This window comes from Ovis canadensis, chromosome 3, assembly GCF_042477335.2.
Source record: "Ovis canadensis isolate MfBH-ARS-UI-01 breed Bighorn chromosome 3, ARS-UI_OviCan_v2, whole genome shotgun sequence".
Classification (NCBI taxonomy): domain Eukaryota; kingdom Metazoa; phylum Chordata; class Mammalia; order Artiodactyla; family Bovidae; genus Ovis; species Ovis canadensis.
The window spans coordinates 39813033-39836269 of NC_091247.1; the positions used below are offsets into that span (position 1 = coordinate 39813033).

Genomic DNA, 23237 nt, shown 5'->3' on the forward strand with positions numbered 1-23237 from the left:
TAAAGGAGTTTAAGAACAGAGACGCAGAAATATTATACTACATAAAACTGGAGAAGGGGTTTCTTCTTGAAACAAAAGGCCAGAATCTTGAATGCTGGCAGACAACTTGCTACTCTCATCTGAGGATAAAAGAACTAATATAATTTGAGAAAATTATGGTTAAAAATAATTCTTATATTCTTAAGAATAGCATGTTGAGAGTCAAAAGCATCAGGCAGGACTTGTTTGAAAAAGAAATGGTCAAATTCTTTCAGGTTTTCTACTTTTAAACTCAGATATACAGTAAATTAGACTCGGGACATAAAATAGCATTCCCTGCATGGTGGACATTGCTATAGTCTAGTTGAATCTATTTTCAGTATCCATTTTGTACTGATTTCCCCAAGTTTCAAAGAATTAAAGTAGTCAATGAAATTGCAAAGCTCACATCTAGGACATTAGAAAAAATAATAGCCATTATATGATGGCTGGTATTTTTTAAAGTCTGGTTCTGCTTTAAGAATTACTTCAATAGGAATGAAAGAAATGTGCTTTCCCACCAGTTACGTAATCTGCCTGGTTATAACTGCATAGTATTCTACCTAAAGACAGAATCTTTGGAAAAAAGAAAAAAAGACCTTTTGTTTTGCAACCTATGATGTTTACTTTTTATTATAAAGTACATGAAAAATATCATTTCTTTTTAACTCTCTGTGTGCTTATTATTTCCAGATGTTTGAAATAACATAGAAAAAGCAAAGCAACAAAACAAATTTCATCCACTACACTGAAGGGTGACATTCAATGTTTCCTTTGTGAAGAGTCAATAGTAAAGTCGTAACCATAAAAAGCAGAAAAACAATTATCCCTTAAGTGCTTTCTGAATTATTTTTCCATACAGAAACAGTAAATATGAGCCATATATGACTGCAGAGGAGTCACTTTTTTCTTTTCATAAACTTTTTTGCTTCTTTCAAAAGCCCTTCCATATCTTCCTTCTCTAGGTCCTCCTTTTCCGGTTCCCAGTCGGAATCTTCGTCTGTTGGCTCGTATTCTTCTTCCTCATCATCTATAAAGCTGTCATTCAGGCTGTATTCATTGGGTTGCCCGACATTGTCATCTTCATCCGAAATGCTTCTCACTGAAAAACAGTTTAGTATGTAGCATGTCAACTGTCACTCGACCTAGGTTTAGAAACCTCTAACTGTAAAATATCTTTGTCAAGAAGATTTTACTTAATACATAGCTAGCAATTATAAATTACTAGAAAGGGGGCTAAAGTTATTATTTTTATTATTTGTTTTAACATTTGTTTAAATCAAACTTCTCCTACTATGAGGCTTCCAAGATTAAAATGTCCTCAGATTCATCATAATGGTTCCTTAATAATATCATAATCAAGCTACACCACTTTCCACAATGGTAGAATACATTTCTGTCCCAGTTATTCACTGTCCCTCTTGCAATGTGATTCTGTTTACCCATTCCCACTGACGTCAGACTTGGCCAAAGAAAAGTGAGCGCAAGTAGTGGCTTCCATAGAGAAGCCTGAAGGGCCTCTCTGTGATTCTGCTGTTGCCATTTCCCCTCTGCTAGGAGAATAGTGTGCCCCAGATAGAGGTTGATCCTTCAGCCTGGATTCAGGATGAGACACACGTGAGAACGGCAACAGCCAACATGCAGGTCCATGCATATTAACATGAAGGAGAAATGCACCTATTTATTGTTATAAGGCACTGAAATTTGAGGACTATTTGTTATCACAATTTGCTAGCACAATCTGATTGACACACCAGTGTGTGTGTGCTCAGTTGCTCCAGTCATGTCCGACTCTTATGACCCCATGAGCTACATAACCCACCAGGCTCCTCTGTCCATAGGATTCTCCAGGCAAGAATACTGGAGTGGGTTGCCATTTTCTTCTCCAGGCCACACACCAGACTTGAGACCAAATGAGGACATATAAGCTTACAGACTTTGAAAAATTTAGCTTTACAGATCTTATAGCTCACACTTTGTTAAGACTAGAATTACTGTGGTAACAACCATCAGAATTTACAGGTTTCTAAATATCATAATAGTAGAATTACAATTCTAAAATCCTTCTGTCTCAAAACTAATTTCTTCCCTCATCCCAGTTTTCTTTTCACAGATAGCAACAGAGTTGGTTTAAAATAAGGCAGTGAGAGACTCTAGGATGATGTGGAATATTTAAAGGTTAAAAATGTTCGTACTTGTGAATATGCTTCAGCGGGGGTTTCCTCAATGGTTCATCACGTAAAGAATCTGCCTGCAATACGAAAGACAAAGGAGATGCAGGTTTGATCCCTGGGTCGGGAAGACCCCCGAGGAGGAAATGGCAACCCACTATAGTATTCTTGTCTGAAAAATCCCGTGGACAAAGGGGCCTTGTGGGCAATAGTCCAAAGGGTTGCAAAAAGTCGGAAGCGACTGAGCACACACATATGCTTCAGCTAGCTTTTTCCTAAAACATTCATATGTAACAGATATAACTTAAATGAAAGTTAAGAAATTTGACAGGAAAATTTTTCATGGCAGAATGATGACAAAGAAAGTAATTTATTTGTCTTCTTAACTTTCATAGCCTAGACACTTCTTTCTTTCTTAATATCACTACTCATTCCAAGGGGATTTGAGACAGCTTATAATCATGTGCTTACTGTGATTTAGTCACTCATTCATGTTTGACTCTCTGCGACCCCATAGATTGTAACCCCCCAGGCTCCTCTGTCCATGGGATTCTCCAGGCAAGAATACTGGAGTGGGTTGCCATTTCCTGCTCCAGGGGCTCTTCCCAACCCAGGAATCAAACCAATATCCCTTGATCTCCTGCACAGATTCTTTATCACTAGCGCCACCTGGGAAGCCTGTGTTATCATGAGATAACTCAAATTAAAGTAGAAATTGAGAACAAAGAAAGCAGAATGTAAGTATATCAACCTCAATTTTTAACATAATCAATATAGACTGAGCATCAAATTTCTCCCTAAGTTTCTTGGTAGCAAAAAGCCAAAAAGGCTACATAAAAACTTACTCAATTCTCATTAGCATAAGAAGCACACCAGTTCCTTGAGAGAAGTCTGAGATTATATTTATTTGTGTACACTTTTTATCTGCCTCTTGAGGGCATGTTTTATGTCTAACTAACCTCAATTCCTCACGTAACTTTTATGATAGAAAACAATTAAAAACCATTTAGAGGATAGTTTGCAGATGGGAAAGGGAGTGAGGAAGAAAGAACAGCAATGTTTCTGTTCTTGACCATTTTGCTCTTGGAAGTATCTCATATATATAAATAATGCCATCTCAATTTAGATTCAGAAATTAGCTTAGCAGATTTAGAAGGAAAATACATACAAAGCTGAAACTACTTCAGGCTCTCCTGCTTTATTGGCTGTTCCTTCTCCACCTTCTTTGCTGGATCTTCCTCATCTTCTCAACCTCTGAATTTTGGAGTGCCCAAATTTCAGGCTGGGACCTCTTCTCTAAGATACTCCTTATGCTGTCACCCAGTGCTGTCCAACTCTGTGCATCTCCATGGACGGTAGCCTGCCAGGCTCCTCTGTCCATGGGATTCTCCAGGCAAGAAAAATGGAGCAGGTTTGCCATTTCCTTCACCAAATATAGTCCTTAGATGATTCCATCTAGTTGTATATCCTAAATCCCCAAATTTATATTTTAAGCTCTGACCACAGCGTAAATTCCAGACTGATTTATCTCACTGCCTGTGTACCATCTCTACTTAGCGACTAACAGAAATCTGAAATGCAACACTTCTGGAACACAGCTCTTGAGGTGCTTCACCCAAATGTGGTCATTCTCTTATCAATCTTGAACATACATTTGACTCTTCCAACCTTCCAATTTTTTAAAAAATAATTTTATTTACTTTATTTCAGTTATGCTGGGTCTTTGTTCTACGCAGAACTTCTCGAGATGCAGTGACGGGGGGATACTCTCCAGTTGCGATACAAGAGCTTCTCGTTGCAGTGGCTTTTCTCATTGTGGAGCACAAGCTCTAGGGTGTGTGGGTTTCAGTACTTGTAGCACATGGGTTCAGAAGCTGCAGACCCCAGGCTCTGGAGCACAGGCTCCGTAATTGTGGTGCATAGGTTTAGTTGTTCCAAGGCATGTGGGATTGAACCCGTATCTCCTGCAATGGCAGGCAGATTCTTTACCACTGAGCTACCAGGGACGCCCCTTCCAATTGTTTTGGCAAGAAACCTTGGAGTTATCCTTGAATATCCTCCATAATATTTAATGTCAAAAGATCCTGTTGGCTCTACCATCAAAATGTATCCATCACTTCTCACATCTACTCCAACACCCTGGATCCAATACCACCATCCTCTTCCTGGTCTATTCCAATATCCTCCTAGCTGGGTTCCCTACTTCTACTCTTATCTGTTCACAAAGAAGCCAGAAAACCTCCCAATAGCTTTTTATCTCACTCTGAATAAGATCTGAAGTCCTCAATTGTAGCTCTTGGCCTCCAGGACCCTACAAAACTGGTCACTAGCTTTTCTTGTCTCACCTGCCATTCTTCACTTACACTTTGTTCCAATCCTACCCTCTCTTCACTGCTCCTTGAATAAACCAACAGGGTCATCTCCAGGGCTTCTGAAGCATCCTTCCCACTGCCTAATATACCCATCCCTCAGAGAATCACCTGGCTAGGTCTCTCCTTCAGCCTTCTGCTCTAATATCAAATTATCAGAGTCCTTCTTTTACCGTCCTATTTGAAATGGGACCTGCCTCCCACCCCCATACACACCCTTGCCATTCTGTCCTCTTTAAGTCATTCAGTCATGTCCGACTCTTTGTGACCCCGTGGACAGTAGTCTACCAGGCTCCTCTGTTCATAGGATTTCCCAAGCAAGAGTACTGGAGTGGGTTGCCATTCCTTCTCCAGGGGATCTTCCCGACCCAGGGATCGAACCTGGGTCTCCAGGATTGCAGGCAGACGCTTTACCATCTGAGCCACCAGGGAAGCCCACAGCTTCCTTCCTTCTGTCCTCTTACACAGCTTTATTTTTCTTCTTAGCAGTTATCACTACATGACATCACATAATTGTTAACATGTGCACTGTCCACCTTTGCGAAATTCTACAAGAGCAAGGTTCTGTCTCTATTGTATCCTCAACTCTTCCAACAATGCCTAACACATAAAAGACACTTATAGACTCATATTTGTTAAATATATGAATGAATAAATGAACCATCTGCAAATCAACTGCTGAACACCTTCAGTTTACAGAAATGCTTTATTATAACCTACACTTTTAATCACTAGCCTGCCTGTCAACACAATGAATTGTATTACAGACTTTTATTTAAATCCTGATAACTGACAGAGCTTTAAGCATCAATGAACCCTGGGAATCTTCAGCAACTTACTGGGTAGGTTCATTTGCTGAAGCAATAATGACATATTAATCAGAAGAATCCCACTCATTTCATCAAAAAAAATTGCTTTTATCTATAAAATCATAACATCACATTCACGTTCTTTTAGCAAGAGGTTTAGAATCTGAAATAACCGTATGTAACAGAACTCAGTGTAGCTGGTAGTCAAATTCCCTCCCCTCTACTTCATATGAACTGGCACTCTGTGCTTTAAGTGAAAGCACCTGAAGAACTGCTTGGCATGAGCAAGGCAAAGTCATGACAAGGGCAAGTCAGTGCCAGAACTCAGCGCTATGCCCCCTCCTAGTGGTTCCAGGTCCACATTTCACGACAAGATTTTGAATGCTGACATTTTTTGTGGAACCAATAAAATAGACCCTTTTGTAGCAAATTCTGCAGTAGTGACTTCAAATATTCTACAATACAAATGCCATCTAGATGGGAGGGCTTTTTTTTTTAAGTGCTGAAGGTATAACTGGGCCATAGAGATGATGAAACTTTATTTACTAGAAAATGCTGAATCGGCACACTTGTTGATCTGAATTATTTCATGATTTCCTGAATCATGAGACTAATCTCAGGAAGCACGGTTCTGAAATAAATATGACTAGCACATAATCTAGGAATAAAATATCTGTCTTTACCATAACAATTAAGTTTTATGCAAAGGGGCATTCACAGAAAGCAGGAATAGACATCCATGCATGTATTCCCTGAGTAAGCTGAAGCATGGTATCTGAGTATCTGGATTTAAAGTGATGAAGCCAGTAAAGTTCATATAAACCTTGTTATAACACTGTTTGCTACACAAAAAATTCAAAGAAACCCTCTCAGACAAGGAAGCATGTTGTTTAGAGAACTCAGACATGAGGAGTCACATTATAGATGATCCCAAACCAAGACCCCAACACTGTACACAGAACACTGCGGTTGGTACAAAGCTTACTGAAGTACAACAGTGAGAGCCTAAGATGGAATAATAGCTGTTTAATATTTTTAAGTAATAGCAAAAGACAATTTTTGTGGCTTTATTTTTTGTACTTGTGACTTCCAATAGATTTCCACAGAATTAAACAGTATAATGCCATTTTTGGAAAAATAAGAGCCTACATTTAGCATTTTCTTATATTACAAATAGTTTATTTGAAATCTAATTGTTGAGCATGTGTAAGAAATCAGAAGTAAGCATGTTTCTTCCAAGTCAAGATGAGCTTGGAAGCAGTAATTTTTTTTTTCTCTCTCTTCACTTAGGTCACTTTTAAGTTTCTAGCTGCTAGTGACTGTTTATCTGTGATGTTCCAATGCCCTCACCCAGTAAGAAGTCTCTAAAAAATGACATGGTTTAAGAAAAAGATGTATACTAAGAGGGTGGAAGTTTAAAGATCTGTGTCATAAATCCCTTGACAATGAACAAGGCATTTAGTGGAGTTTATCTTTTTATCTGTGAATCAAATGATGTTGATTAAATGACCTCAAAGATCCTTTCCAACCCCAAAGTTCTAATTTTAAGAACAAAGCAAGAATCTTCATTTTCTCTACAGGAATATGAAATGTACAGACAGGCTGACAGCTTGACTATTTGAAAGCAGCACAAGAGAAATAAGCTGTCACTTATTTTTAAAAAGTGATGGATAATACTTTCTACCATAATAATGAAAAATAACAAAGTCTAGAAAAAGTAACAAACTCTTAACATATTTGAAAGAACATGCTATTAACTATTTCGTATTATTAGGATGTGGTAATTTCTGACTTTTCTTTTTTTGCATAAGTATTTATAATATTTGTATTATATCAAATTTGTATCTAACATTTTCTATACAACTTAAAATTTCACCATCAAGTTCCTATCCAAAGAACCAAGTCTGCAGAGGTACTAAAGAGTACACTGTGTTATATGCATGATGGAAAATGTTTATGTGGAGAAAAAAATCTTTCCAAATTGCTGATTTTCTCCAGACAGTTTTATGGTAACAGGAGATACGAAGACAGGTGTTTCATAGCAGATTTATAGTTTAACATCAATAATTCTTCAGGTTTTATTTTCTTGTCCAGTAAATCTTAGAATTAGTTAGGATATTAATTTTCATTTAAGTGAAAAAATATTTTAGCCCAATATCTCTAAAGATGAAAGCTTACTACATACTACAAGAATAAAGATGTTTAAATGCCTCATTTTACTATGGAAGACTGATCTTTGTAATGAACCAAGCTATTAGTTGGGTATTCATATTTTAACTTTGGAAAAGCAGTTTGTGCAGGTCTATCCACTTTATTATATTAATACATTAAGTTTATTTCTTTTTAAAAACACCACTGCATTTGCCTTTTTCATGTTCTAAAATCTCTCAGCTTTTCCCACAGTAAGCAGCAGTTTACAAAATCCCATTTAGCATCACTAACCTTACTTAATAGCTTACTTTCAAGATCTTTTAGTTTCTACTTCTGAAAAGAAAAAAGCCTATATAAGCATATGTATGCATATGATTGGAGAACTAGAGAAATACTGAAATAGTTATCAGATCAGTAGAACATTCTAAATTTCAGCCATGAACAGTACCGATCCCTTTGAATCATGACTGTCACATAATAATAAAAGCCAGAGAATGACTCCAATAATCAAGTGATATAACAATGATGATAATTTCTTTCAAATGTTGTCAGCAAATAAGGTAGCTAAGAAAGTTTAAAATAAAAATTTCCTAGTATTGATTACATTTTTATTCAATATGCTGTGCCAAAACTACATGTAGCACTCTGAAAAAGTGTGGAAAGTTAGTAAAACTTTAAACCAATTAGATAAACAAAGAGCTGAACAGATGATTACAGTCAAACCTACAAAAATAGAAATATATGGCATAAATTGTTACATGTGTGAGAAAATTTTAGACTAAAGTGTTTTAGAAGTGCTACAAATCAGAAATTAAATAATAAAATAGTTTCATATAGTTATTTTATATTATAAAATTCTAGAGTAGTTGTATATACTATATGGGTCTCTATTATAACTTTTATTGTTTTATTATGGATTAATGACACCTCACCTCAAATTTAACATGTATAACTTAAAAAAAGAAACCAAACCCACAAACTACCTAGTTTTTCCTCCTGATCTCTATTATCATCTCTAAGCTCCTGATAATTTATACTTTAATTTTCATTCATTCCTATTTTTGATTCATCCCATCCCCCACACCATGGCCAACCACTTGGAAATTCCTCATCACTCTTCTTTCAGAATCTCACTTGTATCAAATCCTGTTTTTCCATTCTCATGGCAGCCTAGTTCTGGTCCTTCATTCACCTAACTAACCTCCATAAGGCTTCCTCTGCTCTAGTTTGGACAGCTCATCAGTAGTTATTTGTCGCCACATCTTTGGTCTAGCTTTCAAGAGCTTCTACAATCTGACCTCAATGCATTCCTCTAGTATCATTCACAGTCAACAGATAGATCATAGAGAAAGCAAGAGACTTCCAGAAAAACATCTACTTCTGCTTCATTGACTATGCGGATAACATAGTCCTTTGACTGTGTGGATAACAATAAACTGTGGAAAGGTCTTAAAGAGATGGGAATACCAGACCACCTTATCTGTCTCCTGAGAAACCTGTGTGCAGGTCAAGAAGCAACGATTAGAACTGGACATGGAACAACAGGTTGGTTCCAAATTGGGAAAGGAGTATAACAAGGCTGCATACTGTCATCCTGCTTACTTAACTTATATGCAGAGTACATCATAAGAAACTCTGGGCTAGAGGAAGCACAGGTTGGAATCAAGATTGCTGGGAGAAATATCAATAACCTCAGATATGCAGATGATACCACCCTTATGGCAGAAAGTGAAGAGGAACTAAAAAGCCTCTTGATGAAGGTAAAAGAGGAGAGTGAAAAAGCTGACTTAAAACTTAGCATGCAGAATACTAAGATCATGGCATCCAGTGCCATCACTTCATGGTAAACAGATGGGAAAAAAGTTGAAACAGTGACAGATCTTCTTTTCCTGGGCTCCCAAATCACTGCAGACGGTGACTGTAGCCACGGAATTAAGAGACACTTGCTCCTTGGAAGAAAAGCTATGACAAACCTAGATGGCATATTCAAAAACAGAGACATCACTTTGCTGACAAAGGTCCGTTTAGTCAAAGCTATGGTTTTTCTAGTAGTCATGTACAGACGTGAGAGTTGGACCACAAAGAAGGCTGAGCACTGAAGAATGGGTGCTTTAGAACTGTGGTGCTGGGGAAGACTCTTGAGAGTCCCTTGGACGGCAAGCAGATCCAACCAGTCAATCCTAAAGGAAATCAACCCTGAATATTCACTGGAAGGACTGATGCTGAAGCTGAAGCTCCAATAATTTGGCCACATGATGTGAAGAGCCGACTCATTGGAAAATACCCTGATGCTGGGAAAGATTGAAGGCAAAAGAAAAGGATGACAGAGGATGAGATAAATTTAAGAGATCATCACCAACTCAATGGACATGAATTTGAGCAAACTCTGGGAGACGGTAAAGGACAGGGAAGCCTGATGTGCTGCAGGCTGTGCTGAAGTCCATGGAGTCACAAAGAGTCGGCCATGACTTAGTGACTGAACAACGAGAGTATCATTCATTCACAGTAACTGCAGAGACTCTCCCTGTCAGCTAAACTGACCCACCTTCGAATTCCAAACACAACTTATTATTTTCTACCTCAATGTCCCTGACCAATCTATTACCCAATTTGTCTGGGATGTCCTATACCCACCTACCCAAAGCTAAGAAACAAAGATAACTGAAATCCTACCATCTTAAAGACCAACTTTACTTAAAATTCCCTTATTAAGGTACCCTGATAAATCCTAACAAAAAGCAAGATCTGGGTAATGTTAAACTTTAAGGATTTGGGAAATAGTAAAAACACGTATGTTAGAATTTTATGTCAGATGTCTCTAAGAAATACAATGAGACTTATAAAATTTTAAATATCCCAGAGAGTTTAATTTATAGGTTTTATAGTAGGAAGAGATATCCTGACTATACTGCCACATAATAACTCTTGAAAGTACATTAAATATATAAGGCTAAACTGTTATGTCAAAATATCCTATTATTTAAAAAAGTATTTTCAATGAAGTAAAAATTTTTCTTAAAAAAAGTTAAATGTTCTAAAAATATGTTCTTCATTCAGAAGATACTTCAATGATAATTCAAAGGAATTTTTCAAAGAAAATTCAGATACTTTTTAACAATGCCATATGTTGTATATTGACAGTTTTCAGGTAAATGGTTCCTAGTTCTACAAAGATAAACAAATCTGTCAAATGCTCTTCCATGGGAAAAGGCTAAAATTAGTCAATAAAACAGAGTTTTAATCAATTATTATATTATTGTCCAAAATAATATTTTTGAACTTTTGAAACTTTTGAAAGTTAACAACCACAAATGCTATAGCTTCAGATACAGCCTCAATAAGAAAAGTATAACATATAACCTCCATACCATATTAACTGAGATAAAGTGATCATATTTGTGTCTGGAGTACTAAAACACTAAAGTGTGTTTTAATAAGAAACAGTAAATAGAATTCCCTTCTGGTGAAATTAGCTATTTTTATCACTTGGTTACAAGTTGGCTGTGTTTATACATATACAAATGCATGTGGACATAGCCTGGATATACAGTTTATTCTCTCACTCTGTGGGCAGAAATACTGGATGTTGAATTGGCCACTGCATTATATAAAAGATACAAAGAAGCCAGAATTTATTAAAGTGAAAAAATATTAGAGTTCAGAAGCAAAGAAAACAAGGCAAAACAGGCTGATGTAAGCAGGACTGATGATCATTTGAGAGTTGTTTCTTTGGTGTTTGTCCCCTACTTCTCTTCCCCTAAAATAATAGTTTCTATTGAGGATCTCTATGGTTTTGAAGAAAGAGACTCTACGTTGGTTCCAAGGGTAGAACAAACTAATCAGTGGTCACAGTGATTCATTCAAGAATAAGAATGTGATTTAAACCAGTTTTTTTTAAAAAGTTAGTTTCATGATTTTTCCTAGGAATAGCAAGAATCAAAGCTGTTTTCTCTCTCTCCTTAGCTGTAAACATGGATGCTTATCATCCCAGCTGAATAAGGATGCATATAGTTGTTTGCTGGGGAGAGTAGCCAGTCTTAGGATAAAAATCACTCCTCTAAGGACAGTATGATGGAAGGAAAGTGGGTTATTGGTGACATTATTGACATTATTAATGAATGAGCTGAAGCAACAAATCTTGTCTAATCTAGCCCTACTTCTGGACTTTTCAGTAAAAGAAGTCAATATGGTCTCTTTATCATTCAGGCCAGTTTGAGATTTTGTTTTAAGATACCTGCAAACAAAAGAATTGTAACAGATACAAAGGAAAATATAAATACACTGTTAGACAATGATTGCAGAAAAAATCTACATAAAAATTTATCATTTTTAAATCTAAGAAAATCATTAAAATCAAATTCAACAAATTCACAGAAGCAGAGATTTTTAAAAACTCATTAAAATAAGTGGCAATTGTCTCTAGGTTTAACAAGAGAATCCAAGGTTTCATTTTGAGTTTCCTGAAGTAAAATTACTTACCTGGAAATGTACTATGTCTATATTCTATCTTGTGCTGGGGATTCTTCCTAAAAAAAAAAAAAAGAAAGCAAATATAAGGTCAGGTTTGACAATCACTGAAAATGAATAAGACTATATAAATTAAACTGGAGCACTCGCTAAACTACAAATTAGCAATAAGCCTCATATTGAAAAACATTTGCTTTGTTATTGCTGTTAACTACAGTCACCATGCTGTATAAAGCATCTGCTTTTTAATTACATTTACTGAGTGCCTACTCCATGCCAGGTATAGTGTTAGATGCAAAGTGCAGTGAACCAGACAAAGTTCTTCCCTCTTGACTTACATTCTACAGAAAGGCAATATGAGACAAATAAAATACAATATACTGTATTTTTAAAATGTCAATATCATATATCACATAAAGATATGATTAAATTAGTATATAAAATATATAACACAAAGTATCAAACTGTGTGTGTGTGTAATATCTGAAAGGATACTTTTAAGGCTCCTCTAGAATCCAAAAACAAAAGCATACATGTCTCTCCACAGGATACCAATCAACTGTTATGAGAAAATAAGAAAGTCAATATGCATTGAGAAACATATAACAACATATCCCAAAGTCAAACAGAAACCACTGTTTGAAAATCTACTTTGGATTATATATATTGACAATCTCTTCTATCATTTTATTAAACAAATGTTTGGGTACACTGTATACATATAAGACATTCTCCAGATAATGCAAAATTGCCCAGGCAGCAAAACTTCAAAGCGTTAACTGGTTCATCACGCTCCACTGGTGGGACTAACAAAGAAGAGTTGGGGAGGGCTGACAACAGACATGTGCTGAGATGGACATATGAAGCTGTTGTGAGGATCTCTTAAGTTTAAGGGCTTAGTAGGTGGTAAGTAATTAATGTCGGCCATTTGTTCATTCATCAGGTCCAAGAAATAGTCACAGGGCACTTATTACATGCGAGGCTCTGTGCCAGGTGTCAGTGACATTTCTCATTGCTAACGTCTCTTCTTTTGGGGGTAACTTTTCCTACAATATGAGCGTAAACACGGTACAAGAGTGCAACCACACAATTAATTAGGGTCATATCTCAACAGTTTTGAAAAGGGGAGAAAAGATTCACCAAAAGATTGTGTGTTTGGGGTGATTAACCCAAATCTGACCGTTTAATGAAAAAGAAACCTCAAGGGTGAAAGAAAGAAACTGGACAGCTTAAAGGTGATGAAGGGAGCTGCAAATGAACAAAGCTGCCTTGACGTTTTGTGGGAAGATCTTTCCTTACTGAACATGCTGGCACAGGTCATTAACTTGTTTAATTCAATCTTTATTAAAGTACAATTAATGTTGGATATCAGGAGAGGTAGAAAAGCAAAATGAAAGAGATTAATACCAGAGGTAGTTTTCATCAATAATCTGGAAAAAATTGCTGATCCTCTGAGATTACTTTTGGTAATATTCTTAAAATCTTTTTGTTATTATAACTGTGGTAAAATACTGGTAACTTTGTTTTTTTTTTAAATGTCAAACTACTGAAAAGTAGTTGATTGGTACACAGAAATTCCATATATCCTCACTGAAATTCTTCAAGTGTTAACATTCTACACAGATGCCTCATTAATATCTATCTATAGTCATTTGCGATTTAAAGGGTTTTTCTCCTTCGTTTAATACGTTTGCTTTCAGAAAGCAATCTGAAAGCAGTCCTATCTTTTCCTGCTTTGCCCTGAACAGAGCAGGATTATTGAAAAGTTCAATGTGATCTTAATTGTTTGCTACTGGAGTCTCCTTCAAAAGCTGCTTTAGAAACTCTCAAGCATCTAAAAACAAGCACAGAAATGAAATCAAGTGAGTTAATGGAGATAAGTACAGTTTGTGTACCAAATACCAGTTAAAAGACTGTTGACATCAGTTCTCAGGCTAGAAAGACTAAAAGGAAAAGTATCCTTTTTAAAAGGCCAAATGAAGCCTGGTGGGGACAGGGGTAATGGTTCAAGCTTAAAGTTGCAGAAGGTGGTTATCTTGGGACATATCCACCGCTGCACTCACATACCGATCTACATAATCTAACTTCACATTCGACTTAGGAAAAGGCAAGCCCTTTCAGAATAAATGAATAGGGGGAAAGGTTTACACTGGTATATTCCAAAAAAGGAGAACAGAAAAAAGTGTTATGAAATTCTGTGCTCAGAAAAGATTTTCAGCACCATCTGCAGATTTTCAACTGCCTTAGAGGGGAAAAGGGTGTTTCTCTGAGGTTTCCTTAACAGTTTCTATCCTTTTGTAGGAGAATTTGATACTATTTTCATTAAAAGGCAGGTAAGACTGAAATGTAGAACAGAAGAAACTAGCTTTGCTGGTGCTTTTCCACATTTAACTTAGAAATTAAACTTCCAATTTAAAATAAAAGAATTAATATCAATATTCTGCTCATTATTTCATTGAAAATGGAGAAAAAATATTATCTGGGACAGGTTCACGTTTCCTGTTCTAGGGTATTTTCAAATATACTTTATTCTTTCTTGATGACATAACTCACAGGATAGATTTTAATTAAAAAATAGCCAAAGCAGAAACAAAAATGTATAATCACAGGCAAAAGCATACTCAAAATAAAAACAAATTTTAGACGTTTACATAGCAATTTAAATGTAAAAAAATTAAGTATTCTGAATGTTAAATTCCTTAAATTATCCTCTCCGTCAAGGTCCCTCATAATCTCAGTCTGTACCTTTATTTGCAGCCCAGTCCTTGATTTCTTCTTTGGGAAAACAGCTTCTGATTTTTTGCCATTGATAGGCACTTGCTCACAGCCATTTTGCCAAGAATATTCTTCTATATCTATACTACTTACCTAAGTACCTTCCTCAGGAAAACAACTCTGATAATTACTGGTAATATCTCCAGAATATATTGTTTGTATCTACCATTTAGTACTCACCACATAATTTCTTATACAGTCATTTAAATTTTCAACACAAATGTGAGTGTGTGTGTGTGTGCATGCGCATGTGTATGTATTATCTCATGTGTCAAATGAGCTGCTGGAGGTCACAGCTTTTTCTTACATTATAAATATCTTTTACAGCTCCTATAAGAGTACCTTTTATGAGGTGGCATTCAACTATACTTTTCATAAATTACCTACCTATTACAATATAATCAACTCTTTCCATTCAAAGAGTTTTTTTAATTGAGCTTTTACATGAGTTTCCAAAATGATGAAATGTTTTCTATTTAAGAGGAACAAAAAGACACCTATTTTTGCTACCTTTACTATCATTTCAAAATGATTATTGAAATTTGCAAGAATCATTTGCAATATAAACCAAAGTTTAAAATTCTCATTGGCTGGTACAAAAAACAGTTCCAGTCATTCCTACACTGATGAGTTTTCTTATTTTTTTTTTCTTTTTCTAGTAAATCATAATCTATGGATCCTGATGTTTTTAAAAGAATTTCCATTGAAAGGTAGTTTTTCTCTTGGATACAAGCCTATTCTCATTATGTTGAAAAGAGTGTTCATGTGATGAAATTGCTCTGTGCTCACACCTACGAAGTTAATAATCAAAGTACTCACGGAACCTTTTTACACAAACCTAGGACTAAAATGTGTTAGAATTTCCTGCCATTAACAATTCATATTACCTCCCCAGGAAACAATGAAAATCTGACAATCACATTAAGCGGACTCCACTGCAAACAGGTTCCTGAGATACTGATTGCTCAGCATCACAGGACACTTAGCTCTACTCAATCAATCACTCCAGTCAACAGGAACACAGAGTCCTTCACATACAGTTTAGAGACAAATGCCACAGTGACTTGGACCTGTTCTCATCCGCCTTGTTAAAGTTTAAACCATCAGCATTATGCTGTAGAAGGGGCACAAGGTGTCGAGATCAGAAGAACCGAGTCTGAATTCAAACTACATTGTTTACTGGTTTTGTGATTCGGGGCAAGTCCTGTGAACAAGTCTCCATTTACTGATCTGTAAAGCATGCAAAGTACTGCCTACCTCACAGAGGGTTGTTCGAAGTATTAAATGAAGTGATGTGCATAAACATTTGTGGACCACTAAGCATTTTACAGTTGTTAACCATTTTTACAGAAACAAATCAATTTTACTTTAAGATAGGCAACAATGTCTAAAAACTCTATGTAAAAGTTGGCCAGTAAAAGTAACGGCCAGCTAATATTAAAGAGCTAAATTTTTCTTCAATAAAACATACAATTACTACCCTTGAATATTCCCCCCACCACACTTCACATATTTATAGAATATTTTATAACATTTGCCCATGCGTATCCTATTTTAAAATATCAGTTATTAATAATACAGCAGAAAGTCTTTTTCATATTACCCTGGGTTAAAGTTAAGTGGCAATACTGTACAGCTCTTTGGGAACATATGAATATCTGAAATAACTTTCAAGGACAATGTAGCAAAATTCCACTCAGGACTTTTTCCTAATAGTGATTGGAAATACTTAGAGCTCATTCATAAAAAATTTACATCAACCTTTTTCACAAATAGCATTTTTGTAATTCAGCAGGCCTCAAAATCCTGTTGACATTTTTTTTTAATCTTTGGGTTTTTAAACACAGACATATACACTCATAACTACATCAGGTTTTTATGAGCTGCTATATTTTAAAATACACATTTTACAAAGCATTTGTGGTCTTATGAATGATGTGAATAACAAATACATATTTGAAGGAAAAATATTCAGAAAGAGAAAATAGAAAACGTCTTCAAATTTGCTAAGGTCCTGACGTGGGAACAAGATAGGGTATGCGGACAAATACGAAAAGCTTGTATAGCTCAACAGGAACGAGGGAGAAGGAAAACAGTAGGAAATGAAGTCAGAGAAGAACCTGAGCCATGGTAAAGAGTTTCGTGTGAGGCTACTGGACAATTCTGAATAAGAAATCAACATGATACAACATTTTTTGAGAACTGCTCTGATTGCCGTGTGAAAACTGAACTACTAAAAGGCAAGAGAAGAAACAAGGATGTCAGTTAAGCTACTATTGTATGTACACCAGATCAGAGATGACTGTGGCTATGACTAAGATGACTGAGGCAGAGGAATTAAGAAGTGGTCAGGTTCTAAATGTATTTTAAAAGCTCAAATGGTAAGAACTATTGATGAGTGCCGTGAAGGAAAGAGAAGAATCAACTTGCATCTTGGTTTGGGGCCTTGGTATGAGAATGGTGAAATCATTTACAAAGGTGGAAAACACTTGGGAAAGAGTTGTTTTCATGACAAGTCAACAGTTCTGTGTTGGATATGGTAAGTCTGAGCTAGTTTGCAACCAAGTGGAGGCACTTAAACAAATGAGTCTGGGGCCATTACACTAAATTAGCTCACCTACAGAGTAAGAACAGAACAGCAAAGGGACTGCACCCTGGGGTTCAGCAATAATTACAGGTAGGAAAAAGGAGACAGCAAAGAAGGCTGAGGAAGAGCAGCCAGGAATGCTAACTGACCTGACTTTACGAACTGGACTACATTTCTCTCTGTTCTAGACTTCCCTACTATTGAATGGAGGCCCCCAGAGCACAAATGTTTCAGCCTTCTTGTTTTCATGAGAAATAAGGCCCAGGAAAATCAAATGGCATGCAAAGTTTTGCTACACAATTGGCATAACCGTAACTAGAACCTAAGTCTGCTAATGTAAAAACCCATTATCTCTCCATCACAGAGATACCTAAAGATTAACTGGGCAGCGATAAGAACAGAATAATAATTTTTATTTTTACTTCCAAAAATTTGATAACTTAATACTAAACTTACCACTCAAAATTTTCAAATGAACCTAAAGTACCGTTTCACATCAACTTTTATAAAATGGACTTTTATAGAAATCTTTTATGAAAGACTTTTTTATAAAAAAAACTTTTATAAAAAGCATGTCTGATGCTCAATATTCACTCAATGAGTAAACGATCATACTATGCTTTTGTTTTCATTGTGAAATAATTTATCTTACACTAGTGAAATTCAACATTTATTTTAAAACCTAAAGCAAAAACATGAATCCTATGTTTTCAAATGTTTAAGTCTCAAATTTAGGAGAAAAAGGAAAATTAAAAATATGATCTTACTGAAAGAGTAAGCCAACATAAAATAAGGGAAACTAGTCAATCTGCTATTTTAAAATCATTACAATTTACTATCTCTGAAAATGTGTATATGTGTGTGTGTGTGTGTGTGTGCAATTAACTAAATATAACAAAGAAAAACATTTATTAATGTATATTCAAATAAAGAAGAAAGAAAAAAAACCACAGAAGACACTCCAGCACATTTTCTCAAGGCCACATGACGCGTTACATATCAAGTAGCAATGTTGTTACTACTATTTCTTTTTTGATGCTTTTACTGCTACTTCTAAATGAAGTTAAAAAAAAAATTACAGCCATGTCTCCAGGTAAAACTGTGTAACCAGTGATTAACATTTACTCTAAGATACTTTCTTCTAAGACTATTCTTACACATGATTAAAGAAGTGTGAACATGGCAGGTTACTTCCTCTATATGCAGGTCCTATAAAAATGGGTGATGTTATCAGCTTTGATTATACTTAACTCGACGGCCTGACATGACTGATTCTGGGAATCTCAACTATGAGGCAATTAGAGTTTCCCTACGAAAACCCATTTATTTTGCCTCAAATAATATAGTATGAATTTATACTAAATACACATGTTCCTAATTTTATTAAGCAGCTTCTAAAAATCAGTATTTTGTAGTTTAAGGTGTACATTTGCACACATGATTAGGATAACACTGCAAAACCAAACAAAAGATAACACTGCAATAACTTGGAAAACTTCGAAAATAAAAGAGAAAATCGCAAAAGATTTTGTATGATAGTTGGGCTTCCCTGGTGGCTCAGCTGGGAAATATGCCTACAATGCAGGAGACCTGGGTTTGATCCCTGGGTTGGGAAGATCCCCTGGAGAAGGGAACAGCTACCCACTCCAGGATTCTGGCCTGGAGAATTCTATGGACTGTATAGTCCATGGGGTTGCAAAGAGTCAGACATGACTGATCGACCTTCACGTTCACTTATATGATAGTTAAAAATCTGGATCAGCAAAAAACAAAAGATAGTAATTTTAACATCAAATATACACTTTTTTAAATGAATTATATTGGCAAAAACATTGTGCGCAGATTCATTCTAATGAGAGCACTTATATGGTGACTGATATACTTCCTTACGTCATCCCTCTTAGAAGGTATTACAATTTAAAAAAAGAAGTGGAGCTTTGGCTTCTGGAAAACATGAAGGTACCCACACTTTCATTCGTATAATACATGCCTTCCTAAGGTTTTGTAAATCTAAGGCAATCTATGTAAGTTTGACTTTACATGTTGATACTAAGCTGGTTGTAGATGGATTCTGCTCATTTTAGTGTATATGCATTCTAAGTTTAGTGCTTAATTCAACAAATAAAAACAGGAGTAATACACTGCATAAAATCCTATTATGCACCAGAGGAAGTGAGTCAGTGGCAAGCACAGCAATCAATGGGTTATGCTGGACAATAAGTGTCTAATTTATTAGACAAGTACCTTAGGCTAATCAAGTGCATTAAACTGAACGAGTCTTCTGACAAATTGCAGCGGATAGCACAAAAAGGAAAAAAATCAGTTAAATGGGCAAGATACTGAAAATGATACCATGAACTAGTTCCTTCAAATTATCAATTTTCAAGCTGATTTAATTCTGTTATATTTTTAAAAGTATAACATCAGAGAAAATGTTAATAATGCCTATAGTTTTAGGAAAAAATAAAATTTAATAATTAAGGGTGGTTTTTTCAACATCAACTTCCTATATTATATGGGAATTTTTATTTTTTACTACATAATATATTTATTAACATGTGATCCATATCTGTCTTACTCATTGAATGAAATATCTGAAAATTAAGTATATCCATCTACGTACAGTTTTATTCTTTCATATTTGCTCTATAGTGATAAAAACTTTGACCATAGATGACAGCACTTGCAAATACAAAACAATACCACATAAATTTAGGTAGCTGATGCAGTATAAGATTAAGATTATTTAGTGTAGAATACAACATTGAGATCACCTAGATTTACCAACAAGAAACTGACTTGGAATCATTCAAGGGATTAGAAGGTAAGACTGGGAAGCAAACAAATTAAAAACCAACCTAATATTTCACTTGAGGGAATACTTGTTTTTTACCTGAGAATAATTTTGTAAAGGCAAAATTTTTAAAGATAAAAAGCAAAGATATTTTAGCTCATGAATTTCACCTCTTTCAAATGTACCAACCATCACAGAGTACAGGCATATTACAACTTTACTTTTAGAACACATATATTGATACATATTTACTTTTCTAAATCTAATAATTTCTGGCTGATTTTGTGCTTTATGATCAGTGAGGATTCAAGATTTTTCTTCTGTGGCGACAGGAAAAATCTGACATGCATTTACATAAAAACTCTTTTAAGCAAGCTAAATTAGAACATTTTTCTCATTCTGAGTCAATAGGCTTATAGTCTCACACTGCTGAAAAAAACATCTAGACCCAAGATGGAGCTGCTTCTGCCTAGGGTCCCTGTAAATGCTCTACCTAATCAGAGACACAGTGGGTCCAATCAGCCAATCCCCACAGGCTGAACCAGCTCTGGGCTCTGCACTTATTTCCTTGTTCCTTCTCACCCCAAACAAGGTTGATTGTGTAGCCCTAGCCAGTCAGATATTTTCTCTTTTTCTCTACCTTGTTCTTTATTCTTCATCCTTTAACAGCTTCCTGTCTTCTGCCCTATTCACACTTCTCCAAATGGAGACTGCTTCATGAAGTGTTAAATAAAGTTAATTTGTATCATTCAAATTGTCTTCTTTAAATCATTTTTTAACAGCATGAAATGTGTGTGTGAGGCTAAAAAGAACCCCAATAGTTTATTCTTACAAATCAAGATTGTTAAAGAATAAACTGTTCATAATATTATATCAATTTAGTTATGGCAATGATACAAAATAAATCTAGAGCCTGTTTTCTGCCTAACTAAAAATTATAATGTAACAAGAAAGGGTATACAAATATATATCATGCTTCTACAATCTGGTTTCTAATATCTTGCTGATTTGAAAAATTCACAGTTTCTTCAAAGTACTTTATCTGTTTTTTTTTTCTTTTTTTCAGCTCCAAAATATTATTTTGCCATTTGGCTAAAAAGACAAAGACCAGCAATACTTTAGAAGCCATGACTAGCAATGGTGGAATCAGGCCACACCACAGAGAAAGGCTGAACAGGAGGAGAGAAGAGACTTGGTTTTGAGCTCACTAGCTTTGGCGTCTTAAGCAACTAATTTAACTTTTCTTAGTCTCCATTCCTTTATCTGTAAAACCATAGTCAGAATAAGTGATAACATCTAACATTCTCCAAGAGTCTCTCTAAACTGTAATTAAAACTAATGAGGGAAAAAAAACTTAAGATTTTATCTTCAAGTAGAAACAAGGACATCGAGCAGCTCAATAGCTGAAGAAGAAAAGCACAATGTACGTACATATAAATATATTTAGATACAGACATGAAAGTTTTTGCTATTACATGTGAGTCACTGGCCTCTGAGTAATTTCTCTTGACTACTCCCTACTCTGTCCTCATTTAAAGTGATGATGAAAGAAAGGGTGATGAAAGAAAGGGTGATGAATGATGCAATTTTTTTACATCATTATTCTTAGCAAGGCTTTGCATTTTGTTTTTATTCTCCTAAAGAATAGGCATACTGCATTCTACTTCTGAAAAGGGTGTAGGACATCATGGCAGACAAATACTCTTGTTTTAACAACTTGCAGGGGGGGGGGGGGGACAACACTGATATATTGTTAAAAATTTACTTATGAGAGAATTGTGGGAACAATGAGAATTTTATATTATCTAAAATTCCAAAGAGAAAAAGTCCTTCTTAGGGGAACTGACAATAGCTCGTGCTTCTCTTCCTAAGAGAGCTTTGACAATTCTTAGCATAGGCTAAGATTTGGACCAAATGGAGGCACACTATTTAAGGAAAGAGAAACTAGAAGAGCTTATCATGGTCGCATGGGGTTGTCACCACAACAGTCTAGAAACTCAGGGAATTTCAAACACGAGGCAGATTTTTCCCATGAAATATTTGCTGAGTTCCTAGGAGCTCTGAGAAGCTTAAGGTCTGAATTTGAATTTTCAAAAATGCAGAGTAAAATTTCTAACCCAGATAGTATCTCAGAGACAAAGTACCACTAGAAGGAAGACATCTATAACAAACATGTAACTAGTATCTAACCAACAATTATTAGGAAATGCAAGGGAATATGATGAATGACAATCTGGTAATGCAGTCAGCTAAATCCTGACTAAGGATACTCCTCAAAACAAAAGTCAGCTTTCTTCAACAAATGCACTGCAAGGAAAAGAGAAACCTATTGATTAAATAACTTAAGAAAAATGGCCACTTTCTGTCATAGATGGACCTTAACTGGATTCTGATATGGAGAAACAAAAGGGGGAGAAAAATGAGACTATAAGGAAACTGGGATACCTGATAGAATGCCTAAGACAACTGGATATGGATAAAATGAGATGAAAAAGATACAATGACTTCAACATCATCTAGCAGTAGGGATAAGATGGAGGGAAATGTGGTATGTATGAAAAAATACTGGCCATGACTTGATAATTACTGAAAATGAGTTACAGCTTCATTGGAACTTATTCTACACTCCCCCTCCGAATTGTGTATACATATAAAATCCTGCATTACACACGTTTTTTAAAAATGAAAAGGTCTATTATCACAGTGCCACAAATTATGACTGAGTTGTGAAAGCTGTTTTGTTCCAAAAATATAGACAGACATAAATGCATTTGTTCTACAAGTAATCTCACTCAACACTGTTTCATCAGTCCTTGATATTTAATGATTCTTTGGGAAATATTTGTTGAATAAATGGGAGCAATGAATTAGTTACTTCAAGGTTGTGTGTGTGTGTCTGTGTGTATGCATGTGTACGCGAGTGTGTGAAATTTCCCTGATTAATAATGATACTGAGTATTTTTTCATAAGTTTATTCATTCTAATGTTCTTTTGGGCAAAAAGCCTGTATATGTCACTAAGAGAAAAACAATAGCAATTTATAGGTCTACTTCCAGGATACAGAACAGTAGGATATAAGTCTGTTGTCAATTATGT

The 23237-nt window shown here is 35.5% G+C and overlaps 1 protein-coding gene across 18 annotated transcripts in view; it reads right to left on the reverse strand.

Annotated features, from left to right (window-relative positions):
- Positions 1-618: 618 nt before the first annotated feature.
- The window catches only part of APLF (aprataxin and PNKP like factor), a 98347-nt gene continuing 75728 nt past the window's right edge, over positions 619-23237 (reverse strand). For 16 of the 18 annotated variants that reach the window (XR_011255613.1, XR_011255615.1, XR_011255616.1 and 13 more), the window contains 2 exons: positions 11998-12044; positions 619-1120 (listed from right to left, as the gene is read on the reverse strand). Coding sequence is in view for 14 of the 18 variants with exons in the window: in XM_069582982.1 (XP_069439083.1) it covers positions 918-1120; positions 11998-12044 (250 nt within the window). In the remaining 4 variants the exon portion in view is untranslated. Of the gene's footprint in view, positions 1121-2213; positions 2270-11997; positions 12045-23237 lie in introns of all 18 variants that reach the window. The other 2 variants (XR_011255614.1, XM_069582976.1) reach the window with 1 other exon arrangement.